Source organism: Apodemus sylvaticus, chromosome 4, assembly GCF_947179515.1.
Source record: "Apodemus sylvaticus chromosome 4, mApoSyl1.1, whole genome shotgun sequence".
NCBI classification, from domain to species: domain Eukaryota; kingdom Metazoa; phylum Chordata; class Mammalia; order Rodentia; family Muridae; genus Apodemus; species Apodemus sylvaticus.
Window position 1 is genome coordinate 39,220,503 of NC_067475.1, and position 24,915 is coordinate 39,245,417.

Consider the following 24,915-nt stretch of genomic DNA (forward strand, 5'->3'; position numbering starts at 1 on the left):
GTCTGTCAAAGGGTCTTCAACAGGACAGGACAGAAACAGAGGCCGACTTTCTATTTCCCTAGAAACTGTAATCTTAAGACACATGTGGAAAGTCATGTAAACAAAAACTTATTATCTGAAACTCTGCTGAAATTATCTCTCTCTGAGGTTAGACAGACATACAGTTAATTGCCCGAGTTCTAAGGGGCCCACGCAGTTCAGAGCCTCCTGGATGGATGCATGTTGTACTGGCACTGGTTTATTTTTAACTATATGTGTGTCTGTCTGTGTGGGGGTATATGCATTGAATGTGGGTACCAAAGACAGGCCAAATAGAGTGTTGGATCCCCTGGAGCTGAACTTACAAGTGGTTGTGAGTTGCCTGTCACGGGTGCTCAGAACTGAACTCAGGTCCTCTGCCCTCAGAGGACTTGCTTTTAACCACTGGGTCAACTGTCCTCTAGCCCTCAACAGCTAACTTCTTGACCGTTGTGCTATTAGAGCATAAAGTGTTCCAAAGCACTCTGTTCTTTTATATTTAGCAAAAGCAGTTGTTCCAGGTTCACTGGTAGAAGGGCACATTGAGAAATGTTTCAAAGATGAACTGGGAGCAGAGTCACAGGAAGGGATAGATGTTAGAGAGGCAATAAGAAAAGAGAATCTGCTCGCAAGGGATGGAGCTGTGGGAAAGCTAAGGTCAGGGAAACCCACAGCCTCACGTCGATCTTTTATGCCAAACCCAGAGCTATCTCTCAGAGCCAAAGTATATATTCAACTGCAAGTTGACAGATTTCGTTTTGTGCCATCTTCTTTTTCCAAAAAGTATCTTGGGAAAAAGGAAATGCACCTAGATTGGCTCAAAAAGAAAGAAGAAAATTGGAGCTTGATAACCACTTAGCCCCTAGAAAGTGAGAATAAGTGCACAGAGAGACAGACAGACAGACAGACAGACAGAGGCAGAGACAGACAGAGGCAGAGACAGACAGAGGCAGAGAGAGACGGACAGACAGACAGAGGCAGAGACAGACAGGCAGAGACAGACAGAGGCAGAGAGAGATGGACAGACAGAGGCAGAGACAGACAGACAGACAGACAGACAGACAGAGGCAGAGAGAGAGACAGAGAGAGGGGGGAGGGAGAATCCAAGGCTTTCAACTAAGGAAACATCATAAATATTGCAGGCGAATCAGTCCACAGTGGGTGAGCAGAGGCTGGCCGAGCCTGCCGTGAAATAACTGAACTTCCAGTTGCCACAAATGTCCTCCTCAACTAGATGTGGTGAACAGCCACAGACTGGCGACCATGCCTGAGTGCTTAGTGATCAATTTGAAGAAAAGATGATTGTCCTTGAGGCCATGGGCCCAAGACAGAGCCATTAGGAAACATTTTCATAATTCAATCGCTGCTTTCTGCGTTTTTCTCATTCTGGTTCTCCACAAAGGTTGCCATTAGCTAAAATAACCTTGGCCTTTAGATGCTCGGTAATGTGTGGTAACGTCTGTAAATCTCACATAATGGACATTCCAGAGTTTGTAGTAGTTTCTCCATTTAAAGTAGCCAATGGGGCCTTCCAATCAAACCCTACCTTAAGAGTAGGATTAGCAGGGGTACTTGTATAGTAAGTATATTCAGTGGGCATGATGAGCATTCAATTATAGACTAGCAAAAATACGCTGCCTCTAATGGACGTTTTGAAAGTTTACTTTCAGAATAAAATGTATAAACTGGGGGAAAACTCAAAAAAATATTGGTTAAGAAATCCTATCAACAATAATTTAGCCTCTACACCTAAGTTCCCAAAATGTACAATCTCACCAGTATATTAACTTTAAACTTTGATGCTCTGAGCACAGTTTCATCTTTTATTAATTTAAAACAAATAACTTGTCCAGTAGTGTGCCATTGTTTCTTTAGCTTTGAGGCTTGTCAAAAGATTGGGTTTTAATTATTTATGCCTAGCGTTGAAGTTAGTTTAATTATCTGTCTTCTTGTTGTAGCATCAGCGATCCCATGAAGACCCCGCAGCTCTGAAATTTAGCTTCTATGAAGTGATCTCTGCTGGACCCAATGCACCCTGGGAACTCCGAACCCTGCAGAAGAGATGCCTGGTCCCTGGATGGTATGCCAGCCACATCGAGAGATGGCTTGATTATTTCCCTCCATTTCAGGTATGAAGCAGCTGGGACTTACAGCATGCAATATCCTCATTAAGTGGATGGCGTTGCCTCAAAAACAGCAGAAATGTTCACTCGCTAAAACATTGCAAGGTTTCATCCTTTAGTTGCAGATAGTGATCCTGGCAGGGAAAAACAGGCACATGTTGAAAAATAAAGGTTTAATTTTCTAAGAGTGTCTCAGCCTCATTCTCCCTGATCAACTTGCTGGCATTAGCATGCCATCCCTGACTGTGTGAGGTTTGAAAAGCTTGGCTTTGCTAAGTCCTCTTCTGGCATGAATAAAGCCCGATGAGGAGCGAGGTCTTCTCCAAACCAGACACTATTTTGTTTAATGAGCACCATGATGTCCCTTCTGAAACACCTTGCTGAAGTCGTCGTGTGTCCTGTTCCTCTCAACCCTTGCAATCTTTTGCTTGGCATCATCTTCTTCGATAAACACTCAGTCCCTACTCCGGATTGCATAAGCAGCCCCGTGACACCATAAGTCAGTCAGTCCTGTGGCTCTAAAACCGTGTGTACAATATGATAGCTGTGACAACTCTTAGCTAATTAAACATAACAGTTATGTAAAACCTAAAACTCAGCTTATATTCATTAGCTCCATGGGAAAGCAGAATAGCTTCATTTTAGATGCAACAGTCTGTCTGAATAATGGTAAGTTCAGTTGAACGTCCAGAAAGGGGGCGTTGACAAAGTTGTGTGACAAGGACTATGACACCCATCATGGTCTACTCTCATCTCCTCATGCTGGGCCATCCGTCACCACATACCAGAGAAACAAATTCTTTCCCATGGTTTCTCTTGGTTTTGGGTTTGTTCTTATCATTTGCTTTGTTTTCTTGAGACAAGGTCTTACTCTACAGCACAGACTGACCCCAAGCCCACAGGAGTCCTCCTGCTCCAGCCTCCCAAGTTGGAATTACAAATGTGGCCCTTGTTAGTTTCTTTTATTATTATTATTATTATTATTATTATTATTATTATTAATGGGTCTATGTGGACATGTATTGCACATGTGTGGATTCCCTCAGAGGCCAGAAGACAGCATCAGATCATGTGGAACTAGAGTTCCAGGAGGCTGTGAACTACCTTATGTAGGTTCTGGGAACTGACACTCTCTGTGAGAGTCTGAGACATCTCTTCAGCCCCTTCCATTTCTTGTTCTTGTCTTATTGTTGTTTGAGACAGGGTTTTTCTGTGCAGCCCTGGCCATCCTGGAACTCATGCTATAGATAAAGCTAGGCCCAAACTCAGATCTGCCTGCCTCTCTCTGCCTCCTGAGTGCTGGGACTAAAGGCCACTGCCCAGTGACATTCATTTCTTGAGTGCATTCTGACCATATTTGTGTCTCTGGGATCCATGCCTTCTTGGTTATCAGAGGATTTCTCAAATGTTGCTCCTGGACGGAATTGGAGGATGATAGCTTCTCTCATTACACCTAAGATTATTATAATCCTTCTATTCAGGAGGTGGAGTCACAGCAGTGGGGTGGGGGGTTCTGTTTTAGACACAAGATCTCATGCTATTCCTGGCTTGAAACTCACAATCCTCCTGAGCTGGTCTCCTGAGTGCTGGGATTTGAGATAGGAGCCAGTACTCTGACTTCATTGTAAGCTTTGTTCTGTAATAGTCTTGTCCCAGTGTAAGTGACTCAACCCTTGAGTTGGGATCTCACGGATATACTTGTAAACATGTTTTGTCCCCATTACTATCGTAGCTTTGATGTCATTTCCCTGATTTGTTATATAACATTGGAATGCTTAATTATCTTGACTTATTTCTAAGTCACTAATGAAAATTACATTTGGCACCTCCCAACAATGTATGCAGATCCCCAAGGACAGTGCACAAGCAAGTCTAGAGTACAGGAATTTGTCGTTATACAGTTGACACATGTGTTTTTCAACATCCTTGTCTTTTTTTTTTTCTTATTATTACTTTGGTAACTTAGTTGCTTATCATCGATGGCCAGCAGCTAAGAACTGCCCCTGCGACGGTGATGGATGAAGTCCAGAAGTTTCTAGGAGTCTCACCTCATTATAATTACTCTGAAGCTTTAACGTAAGTTCATATTCTAATTAATTCACTGAAGTCTCAGCAAGGAACTGATTGTAAAGAAATCGTGGTTAGATGATATGATTCGCTGATTAGTGTAGACTTTTTTGAACATTGACTATTTTCTAGGTTGACATTTGAGAAAGAACATTTAGACAGTGTGACAAAGAGATGTCCTTGATATTCTTGATTCCTAACTTGGCAAAGATTTCCCCTAGAATGAACATGGAGATGGAAAAAAAGATATAGTTGTGGCTCATTAAGCTAACAAAGAACCTTAGGAGAAGAAGCTACTTGAATTAAGTAACTGCCCTGGCTAGTTTTATGTCAACTTGACACAAGCTAGAGTCATCTGAAAGGAGGGAGCCTCAAATGAGAAAATGCCTCTATAAAATACAGCTGTAAGGCATTTTCTTAACTAGTAATTGATGCTGGAGGGCCCAGCCCACTGTGGGCGATGCTGTTCCTGGGCTGCTGGTCCTGGGTTCTACAAGAAAGCAGGCTGAGCAAGCCATGAGGAGCAAGCCAGGAAGCGGCATCCCTCCATGGCCTCTCCATCAGCTCCTGCCTCCAGATTCCAGCCCTGATTGGCTGAGCTGTCATGACTTACTAAGAGGAGGGGCTTTGATGCTGAAACACGAGGCAGATAGCCCCTGCCTCCCCCAAGTGCCTTTGGTCATGGTGTTTCATCACCCTCGGACTGCCGGTGAGAGTAGAACCCACTTAACAGGTGACATTGGAATTTCTTGGGAGCACAAAGACATGACTGGCACCATTTAGGCAGTGACCTTCCTGTGGTTCTTTCTTATCATATAGCAGAAAGAATCCAGTGGTTGACTAGATAGGAGACAGGGCACTGTGATAAACCTAAGCATGCTTCGTGTCTTCCTTGCCTTCACCCACTGTGAATCTGGCCTGCCACCTTCCCTATGACAGTTAACGGCACTGGTTTGGGTTTGGTTCTGTTGGTTGAGTGGGTGGTTTGGTTTGTTGGGTGTTTGTTTGCTAGTTTTCACTGGAAACTGAGACTCAGGTGAGGAAAGCTAAGCAGCAGAATTTTATGTCCTTTTTAAAAATTTATTTGTTTGTTTGTTTGTTTAATGTGTAAGTACACTGTTGCTCTCTTCAGACACACCAGAAAAGGGCATCAGATCCCATAACAAATGGTTGTGAGCCACCATGTGGTTGCTGGGAATTGAACTCAGGACTTCTGGAAGAGCAGTCAGTCAGTGCTCTTAACCGCTGAGCCATCTCTCCAGCTGAATTTTAAGCTCTTACACAGTGTCTGTGTCTTCGTATTTGTATCCTCATTCTTCCTTCTATCACCTTATCCTCCCCTGCAGTCTGTCATGAAGGCTCTGCTTGCCCCCATCTCAACTGAGGAACTCGGCAGAGGCGCCAAGATGGACTGACTACAAACCCTAGTCTCACTCTCTAGTTCTTTAATTCTAGGATTAATGGGTTGAGTCTTAAAGTAACTTAAAAAGACTATATTATGAAATACTTGTACTGTGCTTTGCTTAAAGCATAAATATTCTTAATGTTTATTACATAAAAATATAAAACTATATAAAATATATTACTAATGTATTTTATTAATTTAAGAATTCCATGAACTATATTTTAATCATTTTCATCTCCCCTCTCCTCCCCCTAACTCTGTCCATATGTACCCTAAGTCAACATCTCTCTTTCAACTACATAACTTTTTCTTTTCCTCCTCCTCCTCCTTCCTCTTCCTCCTCTTCTTCCTCCTTCTCCTCCTCTTCTTCCTCCTCCTCTTCCTCCTCCTCCTCCTTCTTCTTCCTCTTCTTCTTCTTCCTTCTCCTCCTCCTTCTTCCTCTTCCTCCTCTTCTTCCTCCTTCTCCTCCTCTTCTTCCTCCTCCTCCTCCTCCTCTTCTTCTTCTTCTTCTTTGGTCATTTCACCCCTCCCCCAACTCCTCCCAGATAAAACTCAGCTCCACAAAGGATTTGAGTTTGCATCTGCTGTTACACTCTATGACAATTTAAATTCTATGACAATTTAAAAAGTGAGGAATATGTTTCTTCTTCCTTTCAGCACCCCTTGCAATAAAGAGTTGGCAGAAAGACATCAAGCCCTGCTTGTATAGTGTACCCACCATATGTGGAGATGTGTTAGACATTCTAGCTTAGAGGCCAAAGGATACTATAACTCTGAGGTTTTGAGCTTCCTTCCCAGGAGTCTCTTGCCATTACCATTTACCTGCTGGGCCAGTTTTCTATACTTCTTTTTAGTATGGCCAGTTTTGTGGAGTTTTAGTTCAACAATTGATAGACACTAGTTTTAAGTACTTAACATTCAACTTAACCTTAAAGAAAGCTGAGTGCTTTTAGTTTGCAGTTAGAAATTCAAGTCCACTTTCTACTTTCTGCTTTAAGTACCTCTTTGAAAAAAAAAAAGCTTTTATTTTCTAAACGATTTTCTATTTCAAGTTGGCTTATCTTTGTGTCTTTTTATAGGGTCTCTGGCAAGGCATTGTGTTTCAGGGGAAAAAAGGAGTAGAGTAGTCTATAAAGACATAATTTCTTTTTCTTGTCGAGTGGTCCTTGACCTGCATGCTGTGTGTTTGTCCTCTCTGCATCCTGCTCAGCAGAAAGCTTTTTTATTCATCTCCAGTGCTGGAAAAGGCAATGTGAACTTGAGAGACGGGCAATCAAAGAAACATACTATATACAAAGAACTGTGGGTCACTGTGCACCTGGGATGTAGCTAGCTAAAATTACCCATTATGCGATTCTCTTCCCTGGTCCCTGGTAGCAGGGTAAGATAGCTGTAATCTGGGAAAGCAGCTTCTTCGGGTCCAGCAGGGCTGCCCTCACTGTCGCCTCGCTGACACAGATAATGTACTTCCAGGGTGTCTCTTTCCACATTTCCTTGTCAGTCATTGATTGGCCTGACACACCTTTTCAAGACCTGCTGTGCACTTGTTGTAGGATATTTGGATAATACATCTTATTGTCCTTGCCTTGAAATGCTCTGTCCTCACCCCGTGCCCTCTTAAGTTGTTTATCTGGATCCTGCTCTAACAGTCCCTTCCTCCCTTCAGAGTCTCTAAGACACAAAGGGTGTTTCTCAGTGCTTTGGAAATGTAGTCTGAGAAGAAATGCATTTCAGAAATACCATTGATACAACTGCCAAAAAACTTGCCGGTGTATACTTTAGTGTTGCTTATTATGTGACTACTAATGATAGTGAAGATTATCTGGTTTTGGTACAAAAAGGAAAGAAGATGTGTTATCATTGGACCACTCCAACAGCATTTCTAGGTGACCTCTTGTGCATATACTATATAATCTTGATATGCAGGAATATGCTAAGCAGTCTCTACACTGATTATCTTCAATAGAGCTTACTCACATATCAAAGGTACTTTTCAAAAAGAATGGCAAAAAAAACCCACAATAATAACAAAACAAAACAAAAAAAACCCTCAGTAATCAGGGTTTGTTTCCACAATTGCTGAAGAAAATGGTCCAAAAATTCTAAATTTCACACAGAACCACCATATAAAATATGATGTTTTAAGTGACATTCTACTGTCTTGGTGGGTTTCCAATGAGACTGAACGTTTGTTTTTTGTTGTTGCTATTGTCTTATTTTATCTGATTGTCTCCGTAGGTTTGAAACAAACAGCACAAACCTAAAACAATGTAAATAGGATTATTCAATCAAACTACCATTGTACAGCTGGTTCAACATGAGCTTAACCCCGGCCCCTGAGAGGTTACCCTAGTGATGCTCTGTAAGCTGTGTTACAGAGTATGAAACTGACTACTAGTTTCAGAGAAAGCACGAAAAACAATGCCTGACACAGATTATGCTAATTCCTGTAAACCAAAATCAAACATAGCAACTTTTAATTTGCCATATATCCATTCTGAATTATCAGTAATCAGCAGATGTTCCAAAATGCTAACCCTGCAGCTCATCTCTTGTCAGGGGCATTCGTGTTCGGATTAATGAACCCAGACTGTGTTGAATGAATATTTAATACTAGTGCACTTTGAAAATGTCACTAGCAGGCACTGACAACGAGAAGCCCAGGGACTGACATAGTCTGTGTTTATCGTTTGTTTTGATGTGTTTCCTGGTTGAGGCTTGGGTAAGTCACAGGGATTTTTGAACCCTGATAATTTGGAAAATCTCCTCATATCACTTTAATTACAGTCAAGTTACTATTGGCCAGGAAGTCCTTCCCAAACCACTGCTGATAAATGTAAGTAAAATCTTCCCTGTTAAAACTGCCAAAAAGTAGTTGCGGTAGGAGCTATAATCTGTTGGTTTTCTGGATATCTACAAGATAGCACCTGGAGCAAGCTAAGTGATGGCAAGAAAACAGAAAGCCCACTCTGAGTGGTTATGATACATTCTTAAAAGTTTATATAGTATACAAACACATTTATTTACTGGGTACCTTATATGTAGACACATTTATATATAGCACCACAAGAACGCTATATGGTTGTCACAAGAATACTATGTGATTGATGTTAGTTCCTATTTCCTCTTATTGAAAACAGATTTTTTTCATAAAATATATTCAGGTTAAAGTTTCCCTTTCCCTAACTCCTCCCAGTTCCTGCCCAACTTCCCACCCACCTAAATACACGCCCTTTCCTGTTCTCTCTTATTAGAAACCAGGCGTCTAAAAATGGATAAATAAATAATATAATAGTATATAATAAAAACAAACCCAAAGAGGACAAAGTATGCAAATGAACAGAAGAAAAAAAAAAGGCAAGGATAAAAAGCACAAGAAACATATAGCTAGACCCAGAGACACTAGCATTCACACACAGAGAAATCCCACAACGATTCAAAGTCAGAAACCATAATATACATGCAAAAGACATGCAGGTTATGGGGTTTAACAAACTCAAAATGTACCATTGAGTTCCTTCTTGTGTTGATCATAGGCATGCCCTTAAGTGTGCTTTGAATACACCATGAGACACCATCAGAGAAAACAAGTTTTCCTTTGTGAGCAGTTGTCGGCTTGAGATGGCTTCTAGGTTACGGATGTGGGCTTATGTCCTTGTCCCCTCTCAGCACTTAGACTCCATCTGGCTGAGACCTGTGCAGGCCCTGTGCATCCGGCCGCAGTCTCTGTCAGTTCATACGCACATCATTGCTGCTGTGTTTGGTTTTCCACTAGGTCCCCAGCCTGTCTACCCTCTGGTTCTTGGCCACACAAGCAGTGACAGGCATTTGTTCCATTTCATGGAAAGGTCCTAAAATCCAATCAGATGGTGGTTGCTTACTCCCACGACTTTTGTGCCACGATCGTACCAGTGTATCTTACAGTCAGGTCATGATTATAGAGCAGAGGGTTTATAGCTAGGTTGGTATATATCTTTCTCCTCTAGTGACATGCAGACAAACCTCCAGAACCATAAACACAAGCCAGTAGGGATGAAGGCTCTAGGTAGGCACCAGCTCAACTTCTCTGTGTTTAATGAGTTGTGTAGATGTTGTCTTCCGTAACAGAGCCATACCATCATTTTGTGAAGAGAACCCAATAGCTTTGACAGTTGTCTGGGTTTTTTGAAGGTTTCCATGGGGTCTCTTTGGCCAACAACTTGTATAGGTGTAACCCATTCCTAATACAGGAAGTTTCATTTGGTGATCACAGATGTCTAATTAGAGTTTTGTCTCCCCCACTTTTTGGTTATTCTATTTTTATTTCTTCTGTAGTATGGTACCATACAAGTCCTTAAATGGCTCTTCATTTTAACTATCCCTCCCATATTTCCTCGCTCACCCCTTTCTTTCTCCCCCATACCTGTGTGATCTTCCCATTCCAGTCTACCCCTGTCTCTTGCCATAACTATCTATTCTATTTGTATTCATTTCCTCAGGAGATCTTTCCTCCTACCCAGTCCCTTACTCTGTGCCTAACCTCTGTCGTTATGTGGATTGTAGCTTGCTTGTCAAAGACTTAGCTAGCATCTACATATAAATGAATACTTATGATATTTGCCTTTGGAGGTCTGGGTTACATCACTAAGGGTGATTTTTTTTTCCTGTCTCCATCCATTTGCCTGTGAATGTAATGAAAAATAAAAATGTTGTTTCATTTTTTAGCAACAAAGTAATATTCCATTGTATAAATGCATCACAATTTATTTATCTATTCATCTTTTGATGAGCATCTAAGCTATTTCTAATTTCTTACTATTGTGAATAGGGTAGCAATGAAAAGGATTGAGAAAATGTCTCTGTAGAAGCATGTGGAAGCCCTTTAGGTAGATGCCCAAGAGTGGAATAGCTGGATTTGAAGTAGAGCTATTCCCAGCTCCCTGTGAAGTTGCCACACCAATTTGCACAGTGTCTGAACAAGTTTGCATCCCCACTTGCAGTGGCTGCGTGTTCCTTTCACCCCACACCCCTGCAGTGCTATTTGTTGTATTGATCTTTGCCACTCTGAATGGTCTAAGATAAAATCTCAAACTAGTTTTGATTTAGATTTTCCAAGTAACTAAGGACAGTAACCATTTCTTTAAGAATTTTTTAGCCATTTGTGTTCCTCTTTTGAGGACTCTGTTTAGATCTGTACCCCATTAGTTCCTTTTTTAAAGATGTTAAAAACCAAAGTGCACAAAAAAATAAGCCAAAAGTCCCCAGTAAGTGAGTGGGAAAGGCAGGATTGAAACTCTTTGGAATGTTACACTTCCCATCTTTGAGCTTTTCCCATTTTAGCGCGAGATGCTCCAATCAGGAAAAAAAAAAAACAATGCTGTGTCTCTTTCCTAATGTAAATGACCTCCAGGAGAAACATTGACTGTCAGAACTGAGGTCTGGGCCAGCGAGATGGCTCAGTAGGTAGAGCCCTTGCCTTCAAAGCCTGACAAACTGAGTTTGGTCCCCAGATTCCTCGTGGTAGAAAGAAATGGGTGACTGCCACATAGGTGATACATACAGGCTATAGCATGCATGTGCACACAGTGCAAAAATATATATGTATAAATTATATACAATGTAAAAACTGTATTTTTTAATGTGGAACCTAAAAATGAGTTTTTGTATTTTATTAATTCTCTGAGTCTTTCATGTCACATACTTGATGATACTCACCCCGCTTCTTCCCACTTCTCCCATGTCTACCTTCACCCCTGACCCACTGAAGTGCGAGCATGCGAGCTTGTTTGCTTATTTGCTTTCTTGCTTGCTTGCTTTCATTTTCATCAAGTCCAGCTTGTGTTCCTCTACTGCTCATGGGGATTTTGCCTGCTCTGGAATGTAGTCAAGAGATTTTTAAATGCAACTGTCCACATAAATGTATAACCAGATACAAATACAAATTAAAATCGCATTGAGAAACTACTCAGTGCCAAAAAAAATGGTTATACGTCTTCAAAAAATAAGCCAAATGGCCATGAACCCAAAATATAATGCCAGATGTTGGCAAGAATGAGGAGAATTTCTCAACTTGTATACTGGCATAATACACAAGCCCTTTGGCAAGTAGTTTTGTCGTTTCTAGAAAATTAAACACAGTCTCACCAGCAGCTCCACTTTGCTTGTGGGAATCTATCTCAAGATAAGTAAGAGCCCAAGTCAGTTAAAAACTTGCAAGTGAACATTCATAGAAGCATTTTTCATTATACATAAAACCAAGAAACAATCCAAATGTCTATTACCTGGCACATGAATTAGCTTGGTATATCCATGCCAGGAAAAAAAAGGAAATATAAATAAATGATGAAGTTAAGACTTAAAAATGTAACTTAAGCACTTAGAATCTGAGGCAAGAGGACTGGTGTGAGTTTAAGGCCAGCCTGATCAATATTGTATGTATTATCCTGGACTACATAGCAAGAACCTGTCTGAATGACAATAATAACAACAACAATAATAATGATGATGATGATAGTAATAATGATGATGAAATCAAGGAATGTGATTGAAATCAGGGACTGTCTGATTATGTCATGGTTGGGTTTGGGTTGGTTTTTGTGTGTGTGTGAGGTAATAGAAATGTTGCAAAGCTGTGGTGATTTTACTATCTTTGGTTTGTACACATAATAAAACGCAAGTATTTCTGACATTTAAATTAAACCTTAAGAGCTGAAGGAGCCTTCAGTCCCATAGGAGGAACACCAATTTTAACCAACCAGTACAACCCAAAGCTCTCAGGGACTAAACCACCAACCAAAGAGTGCACGTGGAGGGACCCATGGCTCCAGATGCATATGTAGCAGAGGATGGCTTTGTTGAACATCAAAGGAAGGAGAGGCCCTTGGCCCTGAAAAGGCTCCGTGCCCCAGTGTAGGGGAAGCAAGGACAAGGAAGCAGGAGTGGGTGGGTTGGTGAGCAGGGTGAGGGAGGGATGAAATAGGGTGTTTTGGGAGGGAAAACCAGGAAAGGGGATAACATTTGAAATGTAAATAAAGAAAATATCTAATAAAAAATTGCTGGCAAAAAAAAAAGAAAAAAGAAATTAAACCTTGAAAAGTTAAGAAATATATATGTATGTATGTATATTCTATTCTTGTCCTGTATTCATAACATAAATTATGGTATTTTGATTTTGAAAGATGCATCTGCTTTAGTTTCTCATAGAAATGGAGTTGCAAGTTGAAGGTATTTCAGACAAACTAAGTGTCCTCTGAATGTTCTCTGTCATTCATTCATCAAAGGAAAGCAGTGTTTTCACTGATGCTGAAATGTTAAAGACTGTCATTCTCCTTGGAGAATCTTTCTTCCCCTAACCCACGTTGCCTTGATTATTTCTCCATGTCCCCAGGTGGTTTTCTCCACAAGCTTGCAAACATTTTTGTCCTCTCTAACTTTACTCTTTAATTCAAGTTTATTAATAACCATCATATATGCATGACTCCGGGGACAAGATGATGGAATATTTTTAACTTCATTGTGGGGCAGCCACAAGGTCAGACACTAAACAGTATATTACACTTCATTCAAAGGCTCGTTTCCTGATATCCTTGGAGGAAGGAGCCAGGTGTAAAATGACGACCAACGTTACAAAGCCTGATTTCTTTCATGTTCCCTCAGACACCATGGCACTGATGTGATTCTTAGCAGAAAGATCATTACTGATTTTTTTGAATAGATGTCAAGCTTTGTCACTTAGGCTCTGAAATAATATTATGTCCTCAGCCATGCAGTGACCTTCATAGACCTCCATCTTTTCTTCATGATTGTTTTTTTGTAAGCAATCAAACCGATGATTCCTCAGGCCACCTGAAGAATAGACACGATGCCTTGCCTTCATTCTCTATTCTCACACTGCTAATTTACACATACACATACTATCCTAGGTGCTGGTTACAAACACACACACACACACACACACATATACACACACACACACATACACATACTATCCTAGGTGCTGGTTACAACCTCACACACACACACACACACATACACACATACACACATACTATCCTAGGTGCTGGTTACAAACTCACACACACACACACACATACACACACACACACATACACATACTATCCTAGGTGCTGGTTACAACCTCACACATACACACACATACACACACGCACACACACACACACATACACATACTATCCTAGGTGCTGGTTACAAACTCACATACACACACATACACACACACACACACATACACACCTATACATACACACACACACATACACACCTATACATATATACACACACACACACATACACATACTATCCTAGGTGCTGGTTACAAACTCACACACACACACACACACACACACCTATACACACACATACACACCTATACATACACACACACACATACACACACACATACACACACACACACACATATATATACATATAGTCATAGGGTGTGGCCACACTAAGAAGAGCCATGACAATGGCACATCCTGTTTTGAGAAAGTCTTATATTCCCCCAACCAACAATTCGAGGGGATGTTTCCCATGAGAGGCACTTGGATTTTGTTCTATGCTGCATGGCTGCTGAGAGAGCACCATCACCCCATGTGACATAACTCCATCAAAAATACGTGTATGCAGTGGTGACACATGCCTTTAATCTAAGCACTCTCAAGGCAGAAATAGGTGGATCTTTGAGTTCGAGGCCACCCTGGTCTGTAGAGTGAGTCACAGGACAGCCAGGGCTACACAGAGAAACCCTATCTTGAAAAACCAAAATGGAAAAAGTATGTATATAAACACACACATATACACACATATGCATATATATACATATATAATATATGCACACATGCTATGTTTATTTTAAGTAACCACATAAAGTATTTACCCCTATGTTTTTTCTCATACATATAAATGTTATTATTCCTCCTCTCCTATTATATTGCCTTTCCTCCCCGTTCAAAATTAAAGTCCCTTCTATTTTCCCATTAGCCCTTCAGCTTTCTGCTCTAAATATGTTCCTTTTCCAATACACATATTTATGAATATTTTCCCTAGTCTCTAGTTTTCTATTTCTTTTCAGAAGTATCTTCAGAAAAACAAAGTTGTAATTTTAACACACACAAAATTATCATTTTATAATTTAGCGTAGAAATTATTTGCCTAACCTAAGGTATGAAGATGTTCTATGTAGGGTGGGAATATGGGTTAGTTGATAGAGTGCTTGCTTAACGTTCAGAAAGCCCCAGGTTCAATCCTCAGCATGGATTGAAGCAGGGGCTCTGTAGTGCATACCTGTAATCCAAGCACTATAGACTCTAGAGGTAGAAGCAGGAGACTCAGGAATTCAAGATCCTCCTTGGATACCTAGTAAGTTTAAGGTCGACCTGTGAAACAAAGACCCTTTCTCAAAAGAAAAAAATGATTTAGAATGCTCTATTTTCTTTCTTCCAGAATTTTTGCAGTTTTAACTTAAAGGTTTTGGCCAGTAATCCATTTCATGCTCAATTTTCCACCAGTGTGATGTAACTGCCACTGCTCCTTATTTTTCATGTAAATCCACATTTTGTCTAGTACAGTTTGCTTTAGTCCCTTTATTGAACTGGAGCCTTCCTATGTGTTAAAGTCATTGACCTTGGATATAGAGACCTCTTTGTGTATCCTTTATTTTATCCCACTGGTCCATCCCTGGGGGTCTGGTGGAAGTGTCTCTGCGCATCCTTCATTTTGCCCACCGGTTTGTGACTGTGCATGTGGTGGAGGTCTCTGTTTTGTCTCATTGCTCTCTCTGTGCAATCCTTCGTCTTGCTCCACTGGTCCATCACTGTGACTGATCAGTACTGACTGCTCAGCACTCCAGACTACACAGTAGGAGATCCCCACCTTGGCTCTTTGTTTCAAACTTCTTCAACTGTTTTAGCTCATGTAGGTCCTTAATATTTTTATATATATTTCAAAATCATTTTCCATTTCTGCCAAAAAAAAAAAACAAACAACAACAAAAAAAAAAAAAAAAAACAGCAGAGTCGAGTCAAGTTGTAATTGGAATCATCGAATCTATATGTAACATTGGAGCTGGCTGATCTTAAGTAATTAGTCCTGTCTGTGGCTATAGGAGAGCAGCCATTTGGTTAGGCCTTCTGCTTTGCTAGAATTTCTATTGCTGCAACAAAATGCCATGACCAGAAAACAAGTTGAAGAAGAAAGGGTTTATTCAGCTTATACCACGTTTTTTGTTCATCACCAAAGGAAGTCAGGACAGGAACTCACACAGGACAGGAACCTGGACGCAGGAGCTGAGGCAGAGGCCATGGAGGGTGCTGCTTCCTGGCTTGCTTACTTCTCATGGCTTGACAGCCTGGTTTCTTACAGAACCCAGGACCACCAGCCCTGAGATGGCACCACCCACAATGGCCTGGACCCTCCCCAACCGATCAGGAACTGAGAAGATGTCCTACAGCTGGATATTATGTAGGCATCTTCTCAGCTGAGGCTCCTCCCTCTCTGATGACTCTAACTTGCTTCAAGGTGACACACAAAACCAGCTGGTACACCTTCTCTGCTTTTGTATTTTTCAGTGGTGCAGATCTCACACTGGTTTTTTATTAATTTTATTCTTAGGTACTTCAACATTATAATTTAAATGTTTTGATTTAAATTTTATTATAACTTAAGCATAATTTTCATTTAAATTTTCAAAACTAATCATAAGCTGAAAGTAAAAGTCTTGAAAGTAGATCACTGAGTAGTGCATACTGAGCGCCAAAAGAAACGTCGCCCTGTGTAATTCCTCCTAGTGGAGAAGCGACCGTGGCAGTCAAGTCGCGGAATGACGGGGTGAAGGAATTACCACTGCTGTTCCTTCCATGGTGGCAGCTTCCATCTAAGCATGGGAATCACTGCTTTGCTTACAACAAAGAGGCCAGGCAGTGGTGGCGCACGCCTGTAATCTCAGCACTCTGGGAGGCACGGGCAGGCAGATTTCTGAGTTCGAGGCCAGCCTGGTCTACAGAGTGAGTTCCAGGACAGCCAGGACTACACGGAGAAACCCTGTCTTGAAAAAAAACAAAAAACAAAAATATATATAAATAACTCAAAGAGACGTGTGAAATATTGGGCCTGGAACATAGAATCAGGAGGCCTAGACATAAACTCAGCAAAATTCTGTGGGAACATATAGAGTCCACAGAAACTAGGCTTTGACAAACATTTTCTTTATTTCATTGTTCTCTCTCTCTCTCTCTCTCTCTCTCTGTGTGTGTGTGTGTGTGTGTGTGTGTGTGTGTGTGTGTGTGAAACAGAGTCTCTCTCTCTCTCTCTCTCTCTCTGTGTGTGTGTGTGTGTGTGTGTGTGTGTGTGTGTGTGTGTGTGTGAAACAGAGTCCTACTGTGTAGCTCTGCCTGTTCTTGAATTCTTGTTGTAGACAAGACTGGCCTTGAACTCAAGGCCCACTACGCACCACAGCAGCCCCATTATCTCTCTTATATTCAGTGATTCGTCATAAGATGAACACTGTGCTGTTACTTCCTAAAGAGCTCTAAGACAGGTCCAAACGAGAGGAGACATGAACAAACCAGTGCTGTATGTGGGGATGTAAATTTAGCATAGTGTTATCATTGCTTTTGTAATTACAGAAAATAAATCTATAAGCAGTTTTGCTTTCACGCTAACCTCATGCCGAAATTAAAAAGATCACTAAACAGAACTTCCGTGGATTATAGCTAGAGAACTCAATTTTTTTTCCACGTGAGAGAGGTTTATTGTGGGGGGCAGGGGCAAAGAGGGGGCGACAGAGACAAAGGGAGAAAAGAGAGAGAAAGAAAGTGAGAATTCAAATCTTAACTCCAAAGTACAAAAGGCTTGATTGACTTTGGGGGTTGGGGGGAGAATGCTGCTAAGAAACAAATTTCTATTAATAGGAAATCTTCTGGAAATTGTTCTATTAAGAAGCTGGCAAACTCACAAATATGACAGATGGGCTGAGAATTAGGAAGTGTATGCCAGAAGACTTAATGTAAGAGGTTATATGAAAAGCATTCCCCATTTCCCCAGTTATGGATTGATAGCTGGTCGTCGTAGCTTATAAACTGCTTGAATAATGCTTTTTTTTTTAAATTTGGTCCGTTTTCTCTGTTTCTAGGTTTGATTCTCATAAAGGCTTCTGGTGTCAGCTCCTGGAAGAGGGGAAAACAAAATGTCTTGGGAAGAGTAAAGGAAGAAAATACCCGCCAATGGACTCTGATGTAAGTGTGGGACCCGAAAATATAAAACACAGCAATGATAGGCAATAATCATAATAATACCATGCACAGTTTCTTAGAAAAGTGAGTGAGATCACAATCCAGCCTTTATACACCCCAGAAGAAGCCAGATGGCCCCCGCCTGCTTTCTTTTTTTTTTTTTTTTTTTTTTTTTTTTTTTTTTTTTTTTTTTATTTGATATAATTTATTTACATTTCAAATGATTTCCCCTTTTCTAGCCCCCCCCCCACTCCCCGAAAGTCCCGTAAGCCCCCTTCTCTTCCCCTGTCCTCCCTCCCACCCCTTCCCAGTTCCCCGTTCTGGTTTTGCCAAATACTGTTTCACTGAGTCTTTCCAGAACCAGGGACCACTCCTGCTTTCTTCTTGTATCTCATTTGATGTGTGGATTATGTTTTGGGTATTCCAGTTTTCTAGGTTAATAACCACTTATTAGTGAGTGCATACCATGATTCACCTTTTGAGTCTGGGTTACCTCACTTAGTATGATGTTCTCTAGCTCCATCCATTTGCCTAAGAATTTCATGAATTCATTGTTTCTAATGGCTGAATAGTACTCCATTGTGTAGATATACCACATTTTTTGTATCCACTCTTCTGTTGAGGGATACCTGGGTTCTTTCCAGCATCTGGCAATTATAAATAGGGCTGCTATGAACATAGTAGAGCATGTATCCTTATTACATGGTGGGGAATCCTCTGGGTATATGCCCAGGAGTGGTATAGCAGGATCTTCTGGAAGTGAGGTGCCCAGTTTTCGGAGGAACCGCCAGACTGCTTTCCAGAGTGGTTGTACCAATTTGCAACCCCACCAGCAGTGGAGGAGTGTTCCTCTTTCTCCGCACCCTCTCCAACACCTGCTGTCTCCTGAATTTTTAATCTTAGCCATTCTGACTGGTGTAAGATGAAATCTTAGGGTTGTTTTGATTTGCATTTCCCTAATGACTAATGAAGTGGAGCATTTTTTAAGATGCTTCTCCGCCATCCGAAGTTCTTCAGGTGAGAATTCTTTGTTTAACTCTGTACCCCATTTTTTAATAGGGTTGTTCGGTTTTCTGGAGTCTAACTTCTTGAGTTCTTTATATATATTGGATATTAGCCCTCTATCTGATGTAGGATTGGTGAAGATCTTTTCCCAATTTGTTGGTTGCCGATCTGTCCTCTTGACGGTGTCCTTTGCCTTACAGAAACTCTGTAACCTTATGAGGTCCCATTTGTCAATTCTTGCTCTTAGAGCATACGCTATTGGTGTTCTGTTCAGAAACTTTCTCCCTGTACCGATGTCCTCAAGGGTCTTCCCCAGTTTCTTTTCTATTAGCTTCAGAGTGTCTGGCTTTATGTGGAGGTCCTTGATCCATTTGGATTTGAGCTTAGTACAAGGAGACAAGGATGGATCAATTCGCATTCTTCTGCATGCTGACCTCCAGTTGAACCAGCACCATTTGTTGAAAAGGCTATCTTTTTTCCATTGGATGTTTTCAGCCTCTTTGTCGAGGATCAAGTGGCCATAGGTGTGTGGGTTCATTTCTGGATCTTCAATCCTGTTCCATTGATCCTCCTGCCTGTCACTGTACCAATACCATGCAGTTTTTAACACTATTGCTCTGTAGTATTGCTTGAGGTCAGGGATACTGATTCCCCCAGATTTTCTTTTGTTGCTGAGAATAGTTTTAGCTATCCTGGGTTTTTTGTTGTTCCAGATGAATTTGATAATTGCTCTTTCTAACTCTGTGAAGAATTGAGTTGGGATTTTGATGGGTATTGCATTGAATCTGTATAGTGCTTTAGGCAAAATGGCCATTTTAACTATATTGATTCTACCGATCCATGAGCATGGGAGGTTTTCCCATTTTTTGAGGTCTTCTTCCATTTCCTTCTTCAGAGTCTTGAAGTTCTTGCCATACAGATCTTTCGCATGTTTGGTAAGAGTCACCCCAAGATACTTTATACTGTTTGTGGCTATTGTGAAGGGGGTCATTTCCCTAATTTCTTTCTCAGCCTGCTTATCCTTTGAGTATAGGAAGGCCACTGATTTGCTTGAGTTGATTTTGTAACCTGCCACTTTGCTGAAGTTGTTTATCAGCTGTAGGAGCTCTCTAGTGGAGTTCTTTGGGTCACTTAGGTAGACGATCATGTCGTCTGCAAATAATGATAGTTTGACTTCCTCCTTTCCAATTTGTATCCCTTTGACCTCCTTATGTTGTCGAATTGCCCGAGCTAGTACCTCAAGTACAATATTGAAAAGATAAGGAGAAAGGGGGCAGCCTTGTCTGGTCCCTGATTTCAGTGGGATTGCTTCAAGTTTCTCTCCGTTTAGTTTGATGCTGGCTACCGGTTTGCTGTATATTGCTTTTACTATGTTTAGGTATGGGCCTTGAATTCCTGTTCTCTCCAAGACTTTAAGCATGAAAGGATGCTGAATTGCCCCGCCTGCTTTCTTGTGCACTTTGTATTACAGAGGCACTTCCTTCATAAGAATAGGGAGGCGTTTGGGGGTGCAAGGAACCCTGGCTGTGGCTACACCATGAAGAAAGTAAAACCACTACGTAACAAGAGTTACTCATCCTGCTGGAGGGGTGGGGGAGGAGGGCAAGGGAGAAAAGAAACTGGGTTGAGATTTATTATATGAACATATAAAGCTGTCAGACAATTAAAAATGGGAAATAAAAGGATACAAAATACAGTATTTGAAAGAATGATATTAAAATAATATAAATTACTATAGGTAAATAAATACATTCATACATTAATTAATTAATTTAATTAAGGGTGGGAAAGAGGTCTATGCAACTAAAGGCTCCTGTCACCTATGCCATATATGCAGGGAAGGGCTTCACACTCTTCTCTGCCATCCCCTGTGCTGTGGCATGTGTGTGTGCATACATAATAAAGAAAACACAATAAGATAGCATTTTAATTAAAATTCAAAGTGGTTATTGTGTTTTGATATATCTAGGCTGGTGTTTTGATTTTTCCATTTACATAATTAATGTCTACGTTACAAGATTGAAAGAAAGTAGGATTTGTGACTATAAATCTGGAAAGCAGGTAACATGAAGAATGATAGCTAAGAACTGCTGTGCAGGAACTGCACTGCTAAAAGTGTTAGCAAGCCACGCTAGGAAATAGAGCAACCAAAAATTGAAAAATATTTTGTTTTCAATGTCCAATGATTCTGTGGAACATGGATAATGTTAACTGCTAATATAATATACTAAGCTTTAACTGTTAGAATGTTCGTGGGACAAGATAATTAGCATATCTCTCAATTGTGGAGTGCATCCGCACATAATCTAGTCTGCGAGAAATGGACTCATTCATGGCATTACCCAGTATTTTGTTTATCCTGCTCAGAACAATAACATGGTGAGCTGTCATTGTCACAGTTTGTGTGCCCTGTATATTTCCTTTATGTTTATATTGCATACTCTAATATTTACTCATAGTCTATTTAGCATATACTTTGACTATAAGAATCTAACTTGAATATTAGAGTTTTTTTTTTAGAACTCAGAAATTTAAATATATGGGAACTTTTCCTTACAGTATTTAATGCATCATGTTAACTGACATCCCAGGGTGGTCAAAATTTCTCAGTAATCTACATTTATTTGACAAATTTTTATCCTTCAAGGTTTGGAGGACTACTTGTTATGCTGTTCTGAAAGACAAGATCTCAGTGAGGTGGCACACACATAGGAAAGGGAGGGAACCTATTGTTTTCATAAGGAAACATTGTAAGCAATCTGTTCTGTTTGCATGACTATCAAAATATACAGTCAGAATACACTAAATGCTGTTGAGAGGTAATTTCTCCATTGTTTCAATAAAAATATAAAATATATTAGTTTTTACATCAAAGCTACTTCTGTATATGATTATTAAAACTAAGACTATCACTAAGGCATTAAGATGTATCTTAGCATTTATTTCACACTGGTCTAAAAGACAAAACTGAGATACTGTATAAAACTGGTGCTAGTCTAGATAAACAAGAAAAACATGGCTGTAGATGTCAATAAGGTTACTCTGTAAACATATACTAACTTTACTTAAAAGAATGAAGTGTCTGACACTGTGTAAAGAGTCTCCAAGCTAAAGGCTCTATAGAAGGATGGGAATACAAGCTTGACTGGAGTAGCAAGTTTTGCCACACAGCGGTAACCTCTCCTACCTCAGGCTGCAGACAAAACAGAAAAGTATCCCAGGGTGTGGCCAACACAGTTCACATGCTTCACGCAAATCTCAGCCCATATCTGGGGCACAGGTACTTATTTCAGCTGAGGCAACATGCATGGAATCTATTTTAGTAAAATAAAATATTCGTTTCTCCCTCCCTCGCCCTCAGAGCAGAGCGTTTCTGTCTGACTACTACCGCGACCACAACGTGGAGCTCTCGAAGCTGCTGCACAGGCTGGGGCAGCCTCTGCCCTCCTGGCTGAGACAGGAGCTGCAGAAAGTAAGATAGCGTGGAGAAAAGAAACAGGAATCCGTCCATCCGGGTACTGGCACGGACCTCATCCAGAGCTCACGGACGCTACCAAAAAGCTGTCAATCACATACCTCTGCATCACGGAAAACAAGCAAGGCTCGTCCATGCGCTGGCATGTGGATGATTGTGGAGGGTCAGGCATAACAATAATATATATCTTTAAGAAGCTTCCAGGCCTATGGCCTTCCTCTTAACCCATATCTGATTCATGTGGAACGGCAACCAAGATAAATTTTAAAACAAAACAAACAAACAAAAAAAAGAAACACTGACACAGACCTATTCCATTTCATAGTAATATTTACAATTTTGTATCTCAGCTACAGTTGTATTTCTGTAGATTTGCGGACCACCGTTCGACTGTAAAATGTTTTCTTTACTTGATTCTGTGAAGTATCCTATAAGCATCATGATGTAGAATTACAAGTGTGGGAAAATGCTGCTGGCATAGGCCACGGTTGTGCAAGAGCAGGGACGGGGGGCAGTCTGTGAGCTTTGTCTCTACACAGAGAAGCAAGGGAGATGGTTCTCCTTGTGCACAGTCCGGTGTGCTCTCGCCGATGTAGTTCCGTATTGTCAACTTGGCAGACAGTAAACAGAAATCCAAGTTAGCGAATGTTAACCACAGAAGAGTATTGACTAAATCCTCTAAGAGAAAGATATGGGGAGCATATAAAGATACACCTTTGAGAACTCTGCTCTCTGCTGTAAGCTGCCGGTCCATTCTGGCCGCCTCCAGTTGTACCGAAATGTGTGTGGAGTCTGCAGAAGGATTTATTCTCTCGGAGTCATGGTGACCTTTAAATGTGTAGAGTGGGCGGGACTGGAGAAATGGCTCCGTGGTTGGGGGCACTGACTGTTCTTCTAGAGGAGCCAGGTTCAAATCCCAGCACCCACATGGCAGCTCACAGCTGCCTGTAACTCCCAAGATCTGATACTCTCACATAGACAAATATGCAGGCAAGCCACCAATGCACATAAAATAAAGGTTAAAAAAAATTAAAGTCCTCATAAACATGCAGAGCAGCTGGTGAACAAACTTACTGACTAAAAACTAAGGACAGTTCCTTGCTTAAAGTATTCAGATTAAAATTATTGCAAAACTGCATTTTTTCAGATGATCCCAAAGAAAACTGTGTAATGTCCTGGCTTGTGTGACAATGGACTCACATACAAATTTTCATCTAATATGTAAAACGATGGCTGTGCTTCGAGGTGGAGTGAGCAGGTAAAGTCCGGTGTTTGAGGGTACCTCACATATCGTGCCACATCTTTGCCCAACAGCAGAGCATCGTCAACTGTATGAACTATCTACTATAAGAATCACAGGACGGCAAAGATGAGCATGGCTCGGGAAATATATCTGATTTAAAGAAGACACATGATGAATCACGGGTTCAAAACGAGAGTACAGTAGATCACACTTTCCTGTGTTAATAGAGACGTAATTTTGTGTTGGGATTGACCTATATGTAAATATAAGGACAACGTTCCTTGCTGCAACTGCACACACTGCTATAAAGTATTCTACAAGGTAGGTTTAGAAACAGGATATGCCAGAAAGCCAAAGGCCTGAATATTTCTGTCTGTCATTCCAGTCCATAAAACCACACTGTTACAGCTATTTGCCAGTTAAAAAACAAGAATGAAGTGCCCCGCCCCACCCCTACTCCTGCTCACTGTCTAATTCCTTACATCCTTATCCCCACAATTATCAATTTCTCTATTTAAAGTTTTTCCGTCTTTTATAAACTCAAAGAATACAGTGATTTTTATTTTCAAGCACTTACCAGAAAGAGTTGGCTAAACAACCAAATTGTAAGAACCCTGACTGAGGAGGCCAAATCAAAATACAGTGAAATGAGTCTTCCCTCTTAACTGCTGCCACTTTGGAAGCCGACGCCTGCCAAGCCCAGCAGGACAATCATCCCTCACATCTGTGTCCATTAATTTAAGAAAATCGTCTCAAGGGGTCATGAGACCCAGCAGGTCCAGCTGTTAGTCTCACTGGTGACAGTGTGTCAGCTTAGGAAGCAAGTGGGGAAATAAGCTGACATCCGTCTCCATGTTTGAACCTCTAGATAAATTGGCTACTGACATCCTTTAATGTAGGGAGACAGTGCCTGGAAAATAAATGGCAAAAGTAGAACTTATAATGAATTAGAAAAAAGAGAGAGACAGGACCCAGACCTGCTCATTCCCAAGTCCGTGTCAGATGCCGTGTACCAGCAAAAAAGGGTTTTGACCACTAGGCATGTCAAAGAGGCAGCTTAAAAATTCTGGAGGACACCCACACGTTTCACACTGTGAGCTCCAGCTGGCTATTGTGATATCCTGAAAGCGACAGAAGTCCAGGAGAAAAGAATGGAAGAGAACAGGATTCCAAACTAGCTTTGTATAGAATTCCCTTTTTCATGACTTATAATACAGGGCTTCCTCAGGAAGAAATGAAATGGTTATTTCAATGTTTATAACTATAATATTCTTGTCATTCACATTGAATGAAAATTACTGGGAACATTTTTCCTCCTCTGGGTTTTTAAAAGAAAAAAAAAAAACCCT

The 24,915-nt window shown here is 40.8% G+C and overlaps 1 protein-coding gene across 1 annotated transcript in view; it reads left to right on the top strand.

Annotated features, from left to right (window-relative positions):
- Window positions 1-24,915, top strand: part of LOC127682716 (bifunctional heparan sulfate N-deacetylase/N-sulfotransferase 3) — a 170,727-nt gene extending 145,812 nt beyond the window's left edge. The window contains exons 11-14 of the mRNA XM_052179300.1: window positions 1,977-2,147; window positions 4,108-4,217; window positions 17,744-17,846; window positions 22,210-24,915. Of these exons, the coding sequence (XP_052035260.1) occupies window positions 1,977-2,147; window positions 4,108-4,217; window positions 17,744-17,846; window positions 22,210-22,329 (504 nt within the window). The 3' untranslated portion in view covers window positions 22,330-24,915. The remainder of the gene's footprint in view (window positions 1-1,976; window positions 2,148-4,107; window positions 4,218-17,743; window positions 17,847-22,209) is intronic.